At 43.0% G+C, this 15373-nt stretch overlaps 1 protein-coding gene across 6 annotated transcripts in view; it reads right to left on the bottom strand.

The window, feature by feature from the left end:
• The window catches only part of LOC117607156 (protein trachealess), an 85284-nt gene that overhangs the window by 28313 nt on the left and 41598 nt on the right, over positions 1 to 15373 (bottom strand). Inside the window, exon 1 of one of the 6 annotated variants that reach the window (XM_076691962.1) lies at positions 9876 to 9920. The exons of the other annotated variants lie outside the window; for them this stretch is intronic. Coding sequence (XP_076548077.1) covers positions 9876 to 9901 — 26 coding nt within the window. The 5' untranslated portion in view covers positions 9902 to 9920. Of the gene's footprint in view, positions 1 to 9875; positions 9921 to 15373 lie in introns of those variants that run through there. 6 annotated transcript variants of the gene reach the window in all.

Here is a 15373-nt window from a genome sequence, read left to right as displayed (position 1 = left end):
TCCCTCCTGTCATTCCTCCCTCTTTTCCCATCCCCGATTCTACTCGTTTCTTTCATGTTCTCCGATTCCTTGATTCCAGTCGTCGAAATTACGTTCCACCGTGAGACTGAATTTAACCACGGCTAAGCGATCCACGCTTACTATCCAAACGAAGATAAATGATCTATGTACGAGTTAGAAAAAAAATCTCATATAATTCCGAGGGGTCTGGAACGAATCGACGATCATCGGGACATTTTAGTCGATGATTTGTTTTCCGTACGTCGATGCGAAATTTATTTTCCATTTTCATTTGCAATCGTTTCCTAAAATCGTTCACGTAAAGAAGACGTCTGCGAATACACAAATTAATGTCTCCCAACACGATTCAGATTCATTTTCTCCCCCGTTTCTCCTCCATCCCTCTTAATGGTGCTCCGCGATACTTTCAGCGTTCTTAAATTACCACGTTTTATCGTGGCTGTACAACGAAACGGTTATCAGGGAAGCGTAGTGCATATTTCTCGGGCTGAAAATAACGGAACGCCGGGAGAAACGCGGAGATCGCAGATAATTGTTAAATTATTATTTTTCGCGGGGGTGAGACTCGTCGTAACTAACCCGCTGACGGAAGGAACAACCCTCGGACCAAGTTTGTCGGCGAGGGAGGAGGGAGAGAAAAAAAAAAAAAATCGTCGCGCGATCTTTCGATCTACACGAGTACCTCGGTTGTGTTTCTCGATCGCACGACGCGATACAGGTGTCTTCGGGGATGATACGATCTTTCTAATTTACTCAACGACACCTTCCATCAGCGAGGCTGTTGTATCGAAGGTCCTTGGCAAAGCGTAGGCGAAGATATCGAGAATTTAAGAGTTTCTTTATTTTCTCTTGTATCGCATTCAGGGACGGTAGGGAAAACCTTGTCGAAGTTTTTGCAAACTTTTCCATTCGTTTTTGCGCAAAGTCCAACTGACCGAAAGAGGACGATCGATCGATGAAAACGCCCTTAGAACGGAGCACGAATCGAAGTGATTACGAAGGAGTTTCCTCGTGAGACGGTGTAACGAGCGGAGCCGGTATGCGTGCGAATCGGAAAAAGTATGGGAAAAAGGTGACAGGGCGACCGCATCGGGAGCCGGTGATAATGGAGAGCCGTTCGTTGGATGACCGGCAGGAAATCGCGAATTACAAAGCACACTAGAATATACATGGGTCTCGCGTTCGGTCGATCTCGGTTCGGTCGTTTTCAACGCGTTATTCTCGTTGGTATGTGGCTTCAAATTGCACCGCTCCCTCGTTACATCGCTCATCGGACCGTCCAGCCGCAAACCGCACAGTGGTGCTTTCAGCCACGGCTCGCATATCTATATATTAAGATTATTGCCGACCGCCTCTATTTACCACTCGTATTCATTCTTTGTCCACGGTGTTGCTTGCCGATCGGGGGAGGGGGACCAACGAGAACACGACAACGATCGAATAAGAGTCTCGTCGACGCGTGTTCAATCGGTATCGTTCGGACTCTGTCACCGTGAGACGAGTTTCTTCTGGTCGGATTTCCGGTATGCAAATCGAATCCAGACTCGTCGAAAAATGTCACGGACTTTGCTTCTTGTGGGTGGATCTTGGCATTATCGCAAATGACGCATAATCATGGCAGCGGTTTCGCTAATGATTTTCCAAGTATCAATCGTATTTTGCTTTTTTTTACTTTCAACGGTAGAGCGAAGATATGAATTCGGAAAGAAAAACGAAACATTGGGACCCCATTTACCGTATCCATCGCGACGCTAACACCCTGAAACAAAAGAGTACCGTTAAAAAGGCGACCGTCGATCATTTTTCGTTGCACCTTGCGAAGTTTTTTGATAAGCGATTCACCGTCGCTCTCGGTTTATCTTCGATCGGGCAAGGACAGCTACGAGGACAACGGTGACACGAGACACTGGTATATTTTCTCGTCTGGCCATTGTGAACGGGAGTATCTTCGAGATCTATGGCTTCATCTTGATTTTTTTCCCCGCTCGCAGCCAGCCGGTGCAGGGCAACAGGGTAACGGTAACCTGTGTCCGGCGATATATTATACCCGCTGACTTTTCTAACGTCTCTGTTAGGCAACGACTCGAAGATTGGAACGGAGATTCGCCCTTCCACCCTTCGTGGGGTAACACCGTCACGGTTAAGCGTAACGGTACCGGTTGCCACTTCAACCTGTTACCCCGGCAACTTTTCGAAAACTGGACCGTTCGTTACATCTTCTCGGACGTAAATCTACTGAACTTATTCAAAGGGTAGTTAACCCCTTACGTTGGCATAGTTCTTTTTTAGAAGATTTATTTCGATAATCAGAAGCTTACTTTTAAACTAATTCTTCACCCTCGTTTCCTTCGACCCGAAGACTCGAGGAAGCATTTAAATTTCCAAAGAAGCTATAGACACGCGACATAGGTATCTCGCGCGGGCAATATGTAAGCGAAGGAACAGTATATTTATCATGTAAGCAAGCAATTTAGGGGCGATCATTTTTCACGGGGTGCGTCGACTTTGGATCCCGGGGGTTCTGGCTAGCGAAGAGGGGCTAGCGGAGGTGACGGTGGTGGTGGTGGTGGTGGTGGTGTTATTGGCCGGCGGCTGAAGACCAAACGGACATCACCCTCCCGAAGACCTTCGACCTGACTGATGGTTTTTGCTTTCTGCTCTTCTTCCGCGACACGTTACACTTTCTCGCTCTCTATATGCTGATGAACCGTCTAGATACGATCGTTTTCCACCCCCGATACGCTTAGGTAAACGCGATTAAACGGTGCGTCGAATCGTGTGGTACAAATTGTATCAACACGTGTGAAAAGAATAATTTAAATAATAATTTGTAAGATTGAGAATAATAAAAATTGTACGAAATGAAACACGAATGTACCATTTAACCCTGATACCACATTTCTTAATGCAAAGAACAGATATCACCTTTGAATTGAAATTGAGTGTCTCACAATTAGCCTTTCCTTGAGACGCACGATAAAGGATACCGTGGAAGAAATCGTCCCTCGCGGCAGCTAGATAAAAAAGAGAGCATCGAGCAACGGGCCAAGGAAACGTAACGGCCTGTTAAAGATAAGGAAATGAGGTGTCGCAGGCAGCGATCTTCGAGAAGCCGGAAGGGTCCTTCCGAGTACCAATGGAGGATCCCTTGGGGGATTTTTCGCCGTGCCGTTTTCAGTTCGAGCGTTCCGCTTGCATTTCGAATACCTTTACGCTCGGACGCCTTAGCTGGCCAGCCCTTTCTCAAACCCGAACGCACCCCAACTTCTTCCCTTTTTTTTTTTTTCTCGAATAACTAAAGGGCAACCGTCCGTCCAATCGTGATTCTGCTCGATCGATCGTTCGATTTCAAAAGCGATTGGAATTTTCAAAATATTTAAACGAAAAATCTTACGTTTATCGTCGTTTAACTTTCCATCTTGAACTTAGGAAATTTATTAAAGGAAGGGTTGAATTGGTCGAAGTGGCCGCCACGAATCAGGGACAATCGCGATAAAACAGATAAAATACTAGGGGTAGATGATAATATTCACCCCTACTCTCAAATTTGTACACCCTAATTTTCATCGTTCCTTTTTTTATTTTCATTTAAAACACTCAAGCATCAGAGTATTCAAAAAATGTAGCTAGGATAGTATGAAGAAGCGAAAGAACGAAGTTTATCGGAAAACGATAACAAACCTATGGAAATTGACTCGTTCTCCTGCTTTCCTTTACCAGTGTCTTGTTGCTGCACTTATAAGTCAGTTGCAAATTCGATGTTAGCCAGAGAATTCTTATCTTAATGTAGCAAATAACTGGAGGGACCGACGGAGAGCGAGGTAGATAACAGTACCTACCGATCTAATCTCACACTTGATTTAACTCGCTTCATAATTCTTCAAGCTAATCTCAATCCACGTATAAGCATTACTTCTCCCTTATATGCTCCAACGAACATCTACATACGGATTTAATTAAGTGTACCAGGGAAATCTCGTTGGTTTTTCAATTACCTTTTAGCAAATTGGCCTCTTGAATAAATAAATTTCCTCGACCAGTGTTTGAAGCTAATTTTCAATTCCCCTTTCTTTTCTTTTAATTTTTAAAATAATTAAATCAATTTTATCAAGTGCAACGATATTCTGAAAAACCTCTGCCATGGCAAAAAAGTAATTTCGATAATTTCACGACAAGTTAAATTGCAAATTTAAATTTAAGTCCAAGTTCAACAGCAGCACTGGTGTTCCAGCTTGGTTTAGGTATAAATAACTGAAAATTAGCAGTACTTAAGTGTACGACACGTACATCGACATCGATTGACCGGAAAGGGGGACCGATAGCAGACAAACGCGCAAAAGAAGAAGCAAAATGAAGAAGAAGAGAGGAAAGGAGAAACGAAGGAAGACAACGAATCGATCGTAACGATCGCACCCATACGCGGACCTACGTGTGGAATCGGTGAATGAGACTTGCCCAATAAAGTGTGCATAGTGTTCGAAGGCGTAACGAGGAGAATGCATACCTGGATTGTGCAACGTGTTACGCAGTCTGCGATTTGTCTTGGTTATTAATGACGGGGGTGGGGGGAGGGCGTACGTGTGCATTATTTAGTATACCATTACCCCTTTATTTGGCAACAAAGGAACGAACAGGTTGACCGGATTCGTTGCTCGATACCGACTATCATGGTGAACGAGCTGGTTTATTTGGAGTGCTGTCGTAGATCTCGAGGAATGCGACCATTTTAGTATCACCGAGCTTTCGAAATCGAAAGAGAACGAGTTGAATTTTTCAACGATCTATTAATTTTTATTACAACAATTTTTGGAATTTTCCAAGGTTCCTTCTTTTCTCCCTTCTGATCACCTAATTACCCCATAATGGATACATGATTCCTACAAGACGCACAGTCTACCCTAGCGACGCTTTAAAGCCAGCAATCACGGTGCATAATACTCCCATTAGATAACATAATCGAAAGTGGATTTATGGTAGACAACGGATGAAGCGGGATAGGAAGTTTCGAAGAACAGAAAATTGAACGATCTAATCAATTTTAAAGATCAATTTGATTTCTTTGTAATTTTCAAAGAGCCTAATAAATTAAATCTTTAATCACGATAAATTTCGGGTGATCTTAAGATTGAAGTTCTAAAAATTTTCGTCACTATCTTTCCCACCCCTTGAAATCCCACGAACTTTGACTTCTGCCTCAATTACCCTCGGATTCTCGAGACGATTCCCATCCGAGCTTGTTTCTGGCAGCTCTCGCGTCGATGTGATCGCTCGACGCGTACACGTTCGCGCACCCACACGATCATGGGGGACCAATGATTTCCGGGGCGAAGTTCGGGGTCGCGCGAGCCCTTAAACGACTGACAAGTCTTCCCCCGAGGCTTGTCCCTGTGTCTCCTTTAAAATCGTGAGATTTTCAAAACAGATGCACCCCCGACGTTGCCGTGAAATGGCTTTTTAAACTGCTCGACCAATGTAACGCGTCAGGGGAAACCACCCCCGCCTGATCCTGATCCTGCCAGTAACAGTCTTAAACGGTCGTTTCATATTTTCCAACCCGATATCTTCTCGCGGGGAACATCGTTCTTTCTTCCTTCGAATTGCCGGATATTTATGAATCATGCTTACTTATATTTCCCAGTGAACGATAGGGATGGTATTATGGAAAAACACGATAGAGATTTGCTATTTAAAAATTTTTCTAAAACCTACAATTTTCTTTTGCAGTAAATTAAAAAATCTATTCAAGATAATATTACACGAAGGATCAAGTAAAATTGAAGTAAAACATTTTTAACGTGATTTCATAAAATTACACGGAGCGAATAAAAGTGACCTAATAGAGATCTACTGTTATTCATCCACAATCATTTATCTCATTGTTCCGTTAATTCCGGAATCATATGCTGGACCTTGCCGAGCAAATATAGCTGATATTACGCGTCTGTCATCTCCTAACAGGATTTACGAAGATCTTAATGAAGGTTGGGGTGCAAGGTAAGAAATACTAATAAATACATCGCCACCCCTATATCATACGAGGCATTAATACCAGGAACGTGTGTCGAAGGATTAATGCAGCGTAGAATGCTGCATCCACGTACAAATTCGTATAAAAATATATATTTGCACAATCGATTTTCTTTTTTCTCCTTGGAAAAAATTAATTGTGAGAATGAATTTTCACGGTGTTGAGATGAAATCACCGCGTTTGAAACATCAATTCGGTTAACTCGGTTGTAAACGTAGCACGTCGACGAGTTACAAAAGGGACAAGACGATGAAACAGCATCGTGCCCAGGTAGCGTGACACTTTGATAGCGATTCATCACGGTTTGCTACTTTTTTCTTGAGAATTCCCTTGGTAACTTCGTCACTCGACATCTTGAACATCGAATCATCGATTTATCGCTTCGGTTGCTGGGCTTCGCACGCACCGTTTATGGTTTTCGAATCGGTTCCATTTTTTCTCGCTTTTTAAGAAAATTAAGTGTCCAGAACAACGGTGAACGTGACTTCTGTTCTACGTTATCCTTTTAACACAGCCTGTAAAATCTTCCAACACTTTACTGTACATTGATAATATTTATCGTTAAGTTTTGATTCCTTTTTCTTGTTCAAATTTTAAACATTATTAATGCAATATTATAATAGCTATTGCAAAGTTTCAATTAAAAAATATCTAAAAAAATTCAATTCTTTGAAGTATAAAATTTTAATTAATTTTGTCGAAATTTATTTTATTTAAAAACGCGTAGTATATAAAATTCTGTTTAATTAATTGATAAATGATTCTAAGAGAATTTCCTTAAATTGTGGTCCTGAAGGGACCTGTAATACCGACAGTACAGAACCCAATGGATTTCACAAGTACCGTTCTCCTCCGTTTGATGGCAGACGGTTCTACATTGCAGTTGCATCCTCCTGTTTCTGAATGCACTTTAGAAATTTACCTCTTTTTTTAATTAGCTTACCATTTTTTTAAATAGCCATTAAAACTCGTATTCATCACAATGATGAAAAACTATATAAAAGAACATATACAATTTAGAATAAACTTAAATTTTAAACTGCAGCAATTAAATTAATAACTGCAGCAGAATTCCTGCACTAACATTTTGAAAATAAAAAAATCTTTTTTTTTGTAAAAACAAGATCCATTGTATCTTATTAATTGCATTTTAATTCAAATCATCCAGAAACCCATTGACCCACCCAAAGAAGACTTTGCACCCCCTCGAGCATCATCCCCGGATCCACGTGGCGTGGAAACGGCACGTTAATCGCGTTCGCCCTTTCTCGCAGCGGGATTTAACGCGTATCCCCGTTTAAGGTGCCGTTTCCATCCGTTTCACCGGGACTCCACGAGAGAAACGAGCCAGCCAGTTTCGGCGCATCCGGAACTTTTCTAAAGCTCAATCTCGGAAGTGTCGCGCAATTACACCCCTCCGTGAGGAGCAAGAGGCAGCTGATGTCGCGACGGGATATTTCCGGACGATGAAAGGAGGGAACATGTAATCACACTAATTGAGTGCAGATAGGCCTCGTTGACGGCTCCTTCATTACGCCGCAAGAGGGTTCCTAACCGCACAATTACCCGCTAACTTCGCCACTCTCGTTTCTCATCGTTCCGAGCCTTTCGATGACTACGATAACATTAAAATGTCCTTAAATCGTTTCATAGTATACTTCCTCCCTCTATCGACAATATTATGATCGTATACTAATATCAACCCCGTGCGTCACTTACCACAGTGAAAGAAATTAAACCATATGTAAATAATTAACACAAATCGCTATCATTAAATAAACATGGATACCTCAAACATTGCTATGAACCCCCAAAAACGGTAACAAATCCCTGGAACTCATCGAACAACCCCGAGAAAAGGAAAAAGTGAAGAAAAAATCCGAGTGGAAGAGAAGAAGCTCCGAGGGCGAACCAAGTCGGTGGAGAGTAAAAGCCATCTGGCTTTGGACGGCTTTTCTTATTAACTTCAAATTTTTTCGCAAAGTGCGCGAGAACGGGATCCGCGAGGAATACCAATGAGTTCGAAACGGTGGCCATAATGCTCCGGTCCGACACGGTAAACGAGAAAGGTAGGAATCGAGTAACTCAGGGGGTGACCAAACGTAGGGAGGGTGTTAGAGACGGTTAAGAGGCTAGTGTCTCTCGCCCGAGGGCGGGAAAGAACGAGATGACGGGGAGGGCAGCGACAAACCGTCCTCTTCCACGGTGATCGATCAGCCAGCCTCCGTCATTCCTGTCAATTAAGCTTTCACTGGTGTCTCGGCTGTCCTGTACACCGTGGGACAACACGAAATCTAATTCATCCTTGCCTTCCGATTCCGGAATCGTTCGTCGCGTGACGTCAAAACGACAAGTTGAAGGAGACAAGTTTGCCATTCGAATTATTTCCAACTATCTAAAATCTCGAGTTAGCAATTTTCTTCCAAGTTTCAACTTTCCTTTCCTTTTTCCCTGACAACTCCAATTCGACGAGTGTTTCTCTAACGTATACGAACAACTATCAGAAGTTTCATCCTGAAACGTCGAGATTTCAGGGAAAACAGAAGAAGAACGGAGGAAAGAAGAGGGCAAGTCCGAAACGGGGCTAGGAAGCAGCTGGCGCTGTCTTGTCGGAGGCATTAATCATCGAAGTATCTAAATGACGGGATTCCGATGTATTACCATATAAATGACATCATATTTCTGGTCAGGTTTCCCCAGTTTGTCGGGTCGCCCTCGGTTGATGTATGGACGACGGCATATTGGCGGGCCCACCCACCTACTACATCACCCCTATCGGCTCGGACTCTTCTGCTATCGTATTTCCTATCATCGTTGTCCAACCCGTGTTCTATCCTCCCGCCGATATATACCTACGTCCTTCGATCATCAGAACCTCGTTCTCCTTATTACGTACGCGTCGTTTATTGACTGGAAGACAGGCTGGCTGCAGGTTATTGACTACCCGCTGATTGATTCGCGAGGGGTGGCTTTGGAAGGCAAGGGTTGAACGGACTGACGAATAATTCTGATGGTCCTAGAATTTTCTTAAAAGCTTAAACTCGAAAAAACATCATAAGGACTATTTTGAAGTCCTGGGATCGTTGTTCGGCAAAGAGACAAAGGGGCGAGGGTGGAGGAGAAAACGAGTTCTCATCTTTCTTGCCCGGTGGACGAAATCGAAATTGGTTTTCGAGTTGATAGTGCTCGCGTGCAATTATGTATCAACCCATACGCATGCACCGCAAAACTGGCCGAACGGTCCAAGCGGTCTGGCGGGCACATTTCAATTATTAGAGGGAATTACTCTCGGAGAGCGTCCATCATCTTCTATACTTATTTTCTGCTCGCACAACCACCACACAGGCGCCGTGGCAAACACTAAACTCGCCTCCTCTCTCTATGCCCGCCATGGAGATGATCCTATGAGGTTATACGCGAGGAGGCAGGCATCATCAGAGTGCATCATCAGACCGGTGAGAAAATAGCCTTCAATTGTGATTACAGGGGCGGCTCGAAGCGAAGCCTCGGCATGGCCATCGCTCGCTCACTGAATCTGTCTACTTGCTACGTTCGTCCATTCCTGTGTCCATTCGTTTCTTTGCCGACCGCCACGCCGCGTCGGCCGCGTGTGTGCCAAGATCATCGCGATTTAAGTAATACCGGGATACATCTTGTCACTGATATCGTCTCCCTAATGCGACTTTTTTCCCCACCCTTCTTTCGATCCTCACGACTCGCCACCAGTTGCGTGCAACGCAACCATCAGAAAGTTTTTCCTTCGGAAAAACGTTCGCGACCGTAGTTTCCTTGGTCATTTGAGAAAGGTAATTGAGATATCACTTACCAAGCAGGCAAATGGACGTGTATCATCCAAACGGAAGGTACTCACCTGAAAAAGAAAAAGTTTACGTTAGTATAAGAAGAATTAGTACACTTTAGCGTTGAAATGTTTCACCAAATAAATCTCCTGAAATTTGTCAAAAATTTTGATCTTTAAAAAATAATATTCTCCCGGAAGCAATTTCCGCCCAGACGCGTACCGCGGTGGGCAAAGTTACAGGAACGTAAATGGAACGGTGCCTAAGTGAAACTGAACGGTGCGTATGTGCGAGACTGGTTCCTCTGGGACGAAGGTGCGGAACAATAAGACAAGAAAGTTATAAGTATGACTAAGCAAGAAGGTAGAAAGATGCGACACGATGATTCCCATTGGAGTGATTCCATGATGAAGCCCCCGTTTTCCGGCATGCCTGGACATGCTTTCCTCTCCCTAGGCGTGTCGCATTACTAGATTAGATGGAGAAGCTACCCTTAGAAAGTGCACCGGTCCCTTGATCCCAATGATACCTTCGAAATTACGCGTCATATCCTCCCGGTTTTCCGCTAAAATTGCCTTCTCCGTGAGATTCGCCTATGGATCTATCATAAACGAAAATGTACGCAAGCAAAATAAATTAAAAAATAAAAATTCAAGTTTTTCAGCTTTAACCCTTCTGTTTCTTTATGCTTATTTCCTACCGGGAGTCGAGACTTGAAACTTACAATGGCGCGCGTAACGCGAAAGAAAGGCAAGCAACGATTAGTCACGAGCTATTAACGAAGTATCCGGCTTGTAAACTAAATTACCGCATTACAAGCTATTCTTATATTACGAAGTTGTAAGCGCTCGTTACCTAAATCCAACCGCTAAGCATTAAAGTCCCGGGGCTGGCTTAAACAAGCATATTAAAGTTCCCGGAACAAGAAACATTAGTGAAAACTTGGCATTTAACGGAGCGCACTCCCTCGTGCACAGTTTCGTGTTTCTTGGCCACTATGTCGTATTCCTTTCAACTCTGTATTCAAACAGCTACAGGAAATTATTTTATTATCGATATACTTTTGAAATTATACTTTTCCAAAGATATCCCTTTAATTTCTTTTGCCTCATTAACTCATTAACTCATTAAACCAAGTAAAAGAAAAAAGAAAAAAGAAGAGGAAAAACAAAGAGGAAAGAATGTTCTCGCCTAATTGCGAACTTCATCAGCGCGGCACAGTGGGCGCTCTTGATTAAGAATTTAATTGCAGCTGATTTACATCCGCCTCTCAAAAGGAACATCTATTTTCGGCGCAAACTATACCACGGTGGTGGTCGTGTTCCCCGCTAATTGGCTTTCTGATTTTTCGCGAAAGCCCCACCAGGCGCATACTTCACCTGTCGGACGCTGATAGTGGCCGTTAATAGTTTCTTTCTTGGTAAGGAGCGAAAGGGCAGATAAATTCGCGTAAGAGGCAGTGCATCATCGTAAGTCAAGCGGGAGAGTTGATCAACGGTTTGCATCTCTCGCGCCGGCTCAGCTCGTTTCGACCGTTGAAGAGAAATAGACAGAAATGCGCTGGTTAAATTAATTACAGAGGCAAGATTGCGAGCAAACCACGCTCATAAACAAGTGAGACGATCGGCTGATCATTACCTTGATAGGCCTGATAATAACATGCAACGATCCCTCGTGTACACGTGCACTCCGACGCTTTTAACCCTTTCGTTACGATCAACGTATATATGTATATATACGCCTTCGAAGAGCGTATATTTTCTCGTTTGCCAAACGAAGCAGGCAAACTTATTTTCCAAATTAAATTTTCCACTTAGCATTTTGGAAAATAAATTCAGAATTTTCTAAAGCTATTATTTACTATACTAAACTTTCAATTATTGAACCATTGTCTGTAAGTTAAATTTGTAGTATGTATGGGTGATAAATGGCTCCTATGGTATTCTATCCATCGAATGCAAAAACTAGAAGCAAAATGATCTGAACACGACTTAGCAGAGCTCGTGTCGAACATCACAGAGAGAAAAATAGAAGAATAATCGATCGGATGCCGAAACAAACGCATCGAACGAGCGAACGCGGAGATGATAGAAAAAGATGAAGATGAGTGACGAGATTGGTGAATGATCATCGGAATCGTAGCTGCGGTTCAGACAGCAGGAGACCCTGTTATGGCAGTGGCTCTTCTTCTTGTCCAGCCACAGGTACACGCGAGCAGTAGGACAAGCTTTGTAAAAGGGGCGTCACAGCATCGACCAGTCTGCCTACGAGTGAAGAATGAACTGGCTGGAACGTGATACGACTTCCGCAACGATTCTCTGCTCCCGATGACGTCACTGATACCTCAGACCGTTGTTAATTAGCTTAATGATAATATCGTTAACACCTTCGGGATCGATCAAAATTAGTACACCAGCCTTGTCCATTGATCATTTTTAACGCTACCATTTAAAATAGTGATTGAATTATGAAATAAGGAAAATGACTCGATAGTTACTGAAAGTATACGTGGACCAACGTTAGCATATGATAACAGACGGTACAAACTAAGCCCAGAGACGAACCGGTATTTCTTCAGCGTGCTAACGTAGATGTCAGCGACGATATCATCTGCCGTGCGTTAAAGTCTCGGGTTACCTCTGCGCCGCATGTTGCCGGGTCATTGGGGCCGTGTTTCATCACAAACCGGGCCCCTGTACTTTTACTTTCCTCCCTGCATGCCGGTGCAAACGGCCGACACTCGCCTTTCCTTTTCTTCTTTTTTCAATCCGACAAATCCACTTTTTGAACTATATTGTTATATCTTGGCTTTTCAATTGAAGAATCTAAAAATTTATTTCTTCGATTTGAAAATAAATTTCGATATTTAAACATGCTTTAGGTGAGAATCTATAAAAACCGGCGGGGTTGGAAGGGAAAAGGAGGATCATCCCCAGGACATATTGAGAATTTCCGAGTGGCAGGTAAATCAGAAGATGGGCGTACGCGATATAATGCGTGATGCATTGCCACCAGGCATCACGGAAACGCGATGTTCGTAATAAAAGAATAAACTCGTTGGTATATGGGATCGTAAAGTTGGGAGCGGTTTACACGCATGGGGTTGCACGGTGTAACGCGACACGGGGGTGAAAGCGTTGAATATGCAATAACGCGTTATACTTTCGATCCATTCTTCCGCCTTTTTTCATCTAACCTCTTAGACAGAAGAACATTCTACATCACGATTTTTATAATAATAATAAAATTTTCTAAACATATGAAATTATTTTATTTTTCTCAATAAAGAAAATAAAGTAAATTTTCCTGTCTATTATTCTTCACCCCTTTCCTGCATTATCAGTTAATGAACCATCAAGGTTTGGTAAATTTTCCATTGCACTTCACCGACAGGAGGCTGCATTTCACTTTACGCCGAGTCTCAAGGCAGCAATGTCGCCTGAAGGTAAACATAGGTTGAAATGCTCCCTCAGGGACAAATGAAGTGGGCAAAATATGTTCGTGACAAAGGAACGAACGAAAGAAAATAGAAAGGAACTTCTTATTGTCATTGTTGCCACTACATCTCTGTGACTCTTTTACTCTAATAAAAATCTAGCTTCAATTTCAAAAATCGTACGATTCAACACGTTACTCTAATGACAATCTAACGCGTTATCTAAAATTGTCATTTTTCATCGACACCAAGCAAGGATTCGTTTTCCAGCGGCGATTACCAGAGTACAGGAGAATCTCAGGTACTCTAACGCCAGGTGAGGTACAGGTAATACCCTCACCTATTTACGCGACATGTGTGCGAAGCATTACAAATATTGAACCTGTCGTCGTGGCGTTCGACGAACGACTCCTGGCTGAGAAACGAAGAATTCACGAATTTCATTTCTTCTCAAATATAATTAAGAAAATGAATGAAATTTGATAAGTTAAACATTGAATCATTTAGTACGAAAAATTTTCCACTTGTAAATTGATGATTCACTTTTAGAAATGAAGGAAAATTTCGCGAATGACCGGTTCGATCCCATCTCTACTTTCACGGGCAGGCTCGCGTTCCTTTTTGTCCCTGGTCGAGGACAGTGCGCTTACCAGGCCGACAGCGTTTCTTAGAACGCGACAGAAGTGTCCATCAGTGGCTCGGAAACTTAGCTCGAGGAAAGAAAGTGGTGTGCCGTTGTCTTTGTGGCTACCGCTTCTCGGAAACCATCGGGCAAAATTCAGAAATCGTATTTCATAGAGGATGCATGGTTTCGGACTGAACCATGTTAATTTTTCAAGTCATCCTTTGTCGCGTGGATTTTCTTTATTTATTTTTTTTTTTCATTTTTTAGGCACATGTAACCTGAGTAGATTAAAAATAAGGTCACGAGGCCAATTGGATATGAAATAATTCGCATGTGGTAATAGCTTCGATTTCCCTATCCGGGTAAACACATTGGCGTAGCTTAGCGAGAAAGCATGACCTCTGAACACCGCTAAATCAACACCAGCGATCTGACTCTCTGGTTGCGAAGCCAAGCAATTATTTGCGCCAAGATTTATGAGTTTGTACGGACCGGACAGGATCGGCTTCTTCGTACGTTCGAACGCTCGCACGCCTATCTTTTTCCCGCGCGCTCTTTGACTTCATTTATCTCGGCCGCACTTGTTCACTCCGGCCCGGAATCACTTTTCGCATCGGTAATTACACGTGGCCGAGCGCAATCTCTCAATAATTCAATCGCGCGGATGATTGCAATGTGCATAAATTTTTTTTCCCCCCCAATAGAACCCTCTCTGCGGAACCGTACGCGAGATATCGTCGCTGGTTAAATTGCAGCCCGCCATCATTTTTGAACGCGTTTCCGTGAAACGCGATAGTTTGATGAATACTTTGCTGCTCTGATTCCAGAGGATCTTTATTTAAAAAAAAAAAAAAAGAACGTATGAAATTTATAGCAACCTGCGTTGCTGAAAGAAGAAAACTTGCGCGCAACCTTTGTTCACGTACGAGGTTCCGAGCAACGGAACCAAGAAGAACGAATATGAGTCGGAGTTACGAGCAAGAAAGTTTTTTATCGCGTTTTTACGTCGCGTGTACGTAGCCCCAGGGCGCCAAACGATGCTCCTTAGGGATGGAGATCATCCCCCGCCGTACGACTTACTTGCAGTGTAAACAAATTAAGGAATCGTCCCGGTTTACGACTACCTTCGGGTACAATACACGCAGTGAATCTTTTATAACTTAGCCAGAAACAAGGAAGCGGATACACTTTAGCCGTATAAGAAAATTTCTACCTCGAATGTAACACTTTCGAAGGTCGTTTCTTTCGCTGGAACTTTAAAATATTAACTCAAAATTAATCGAGGGATTTTCAAAAAGTTTCCCTCTCGGAAGATCTGAAACTCTTAGAGAGGAGACTCGGCGAAATGGCTGTTAGAAATGAACCTAGAGGGTATTCCCGTGTTTGAGTAATTATGATACGATTGTGGTCGACTGGGGGTGTCATTTCGCGGCCGAAATGGGATTCGAAGGTGGGCGGAGGGG

This window comes from Osmia lignaria, chromosome 14 (assembly GCF_051020975.1).
Source record: "Osmia lignaria lignaria isolate PbOS001 chromosome 14, iyOsmLign1, whole genome shotgun sequence".
In the NCBI taxonomy this organism is placed as follows: domain Eukaryota; kingdom Metazoa; phylum Arthropoda; class Insecta; order Hymenoptera; family Megachilidae; genus Osmia; species Osmia lignaria.
Note: the sequence above shows the minus strand (reverse complement) of the source record. Positions and strands in the feature narration are given on the sequence as shown.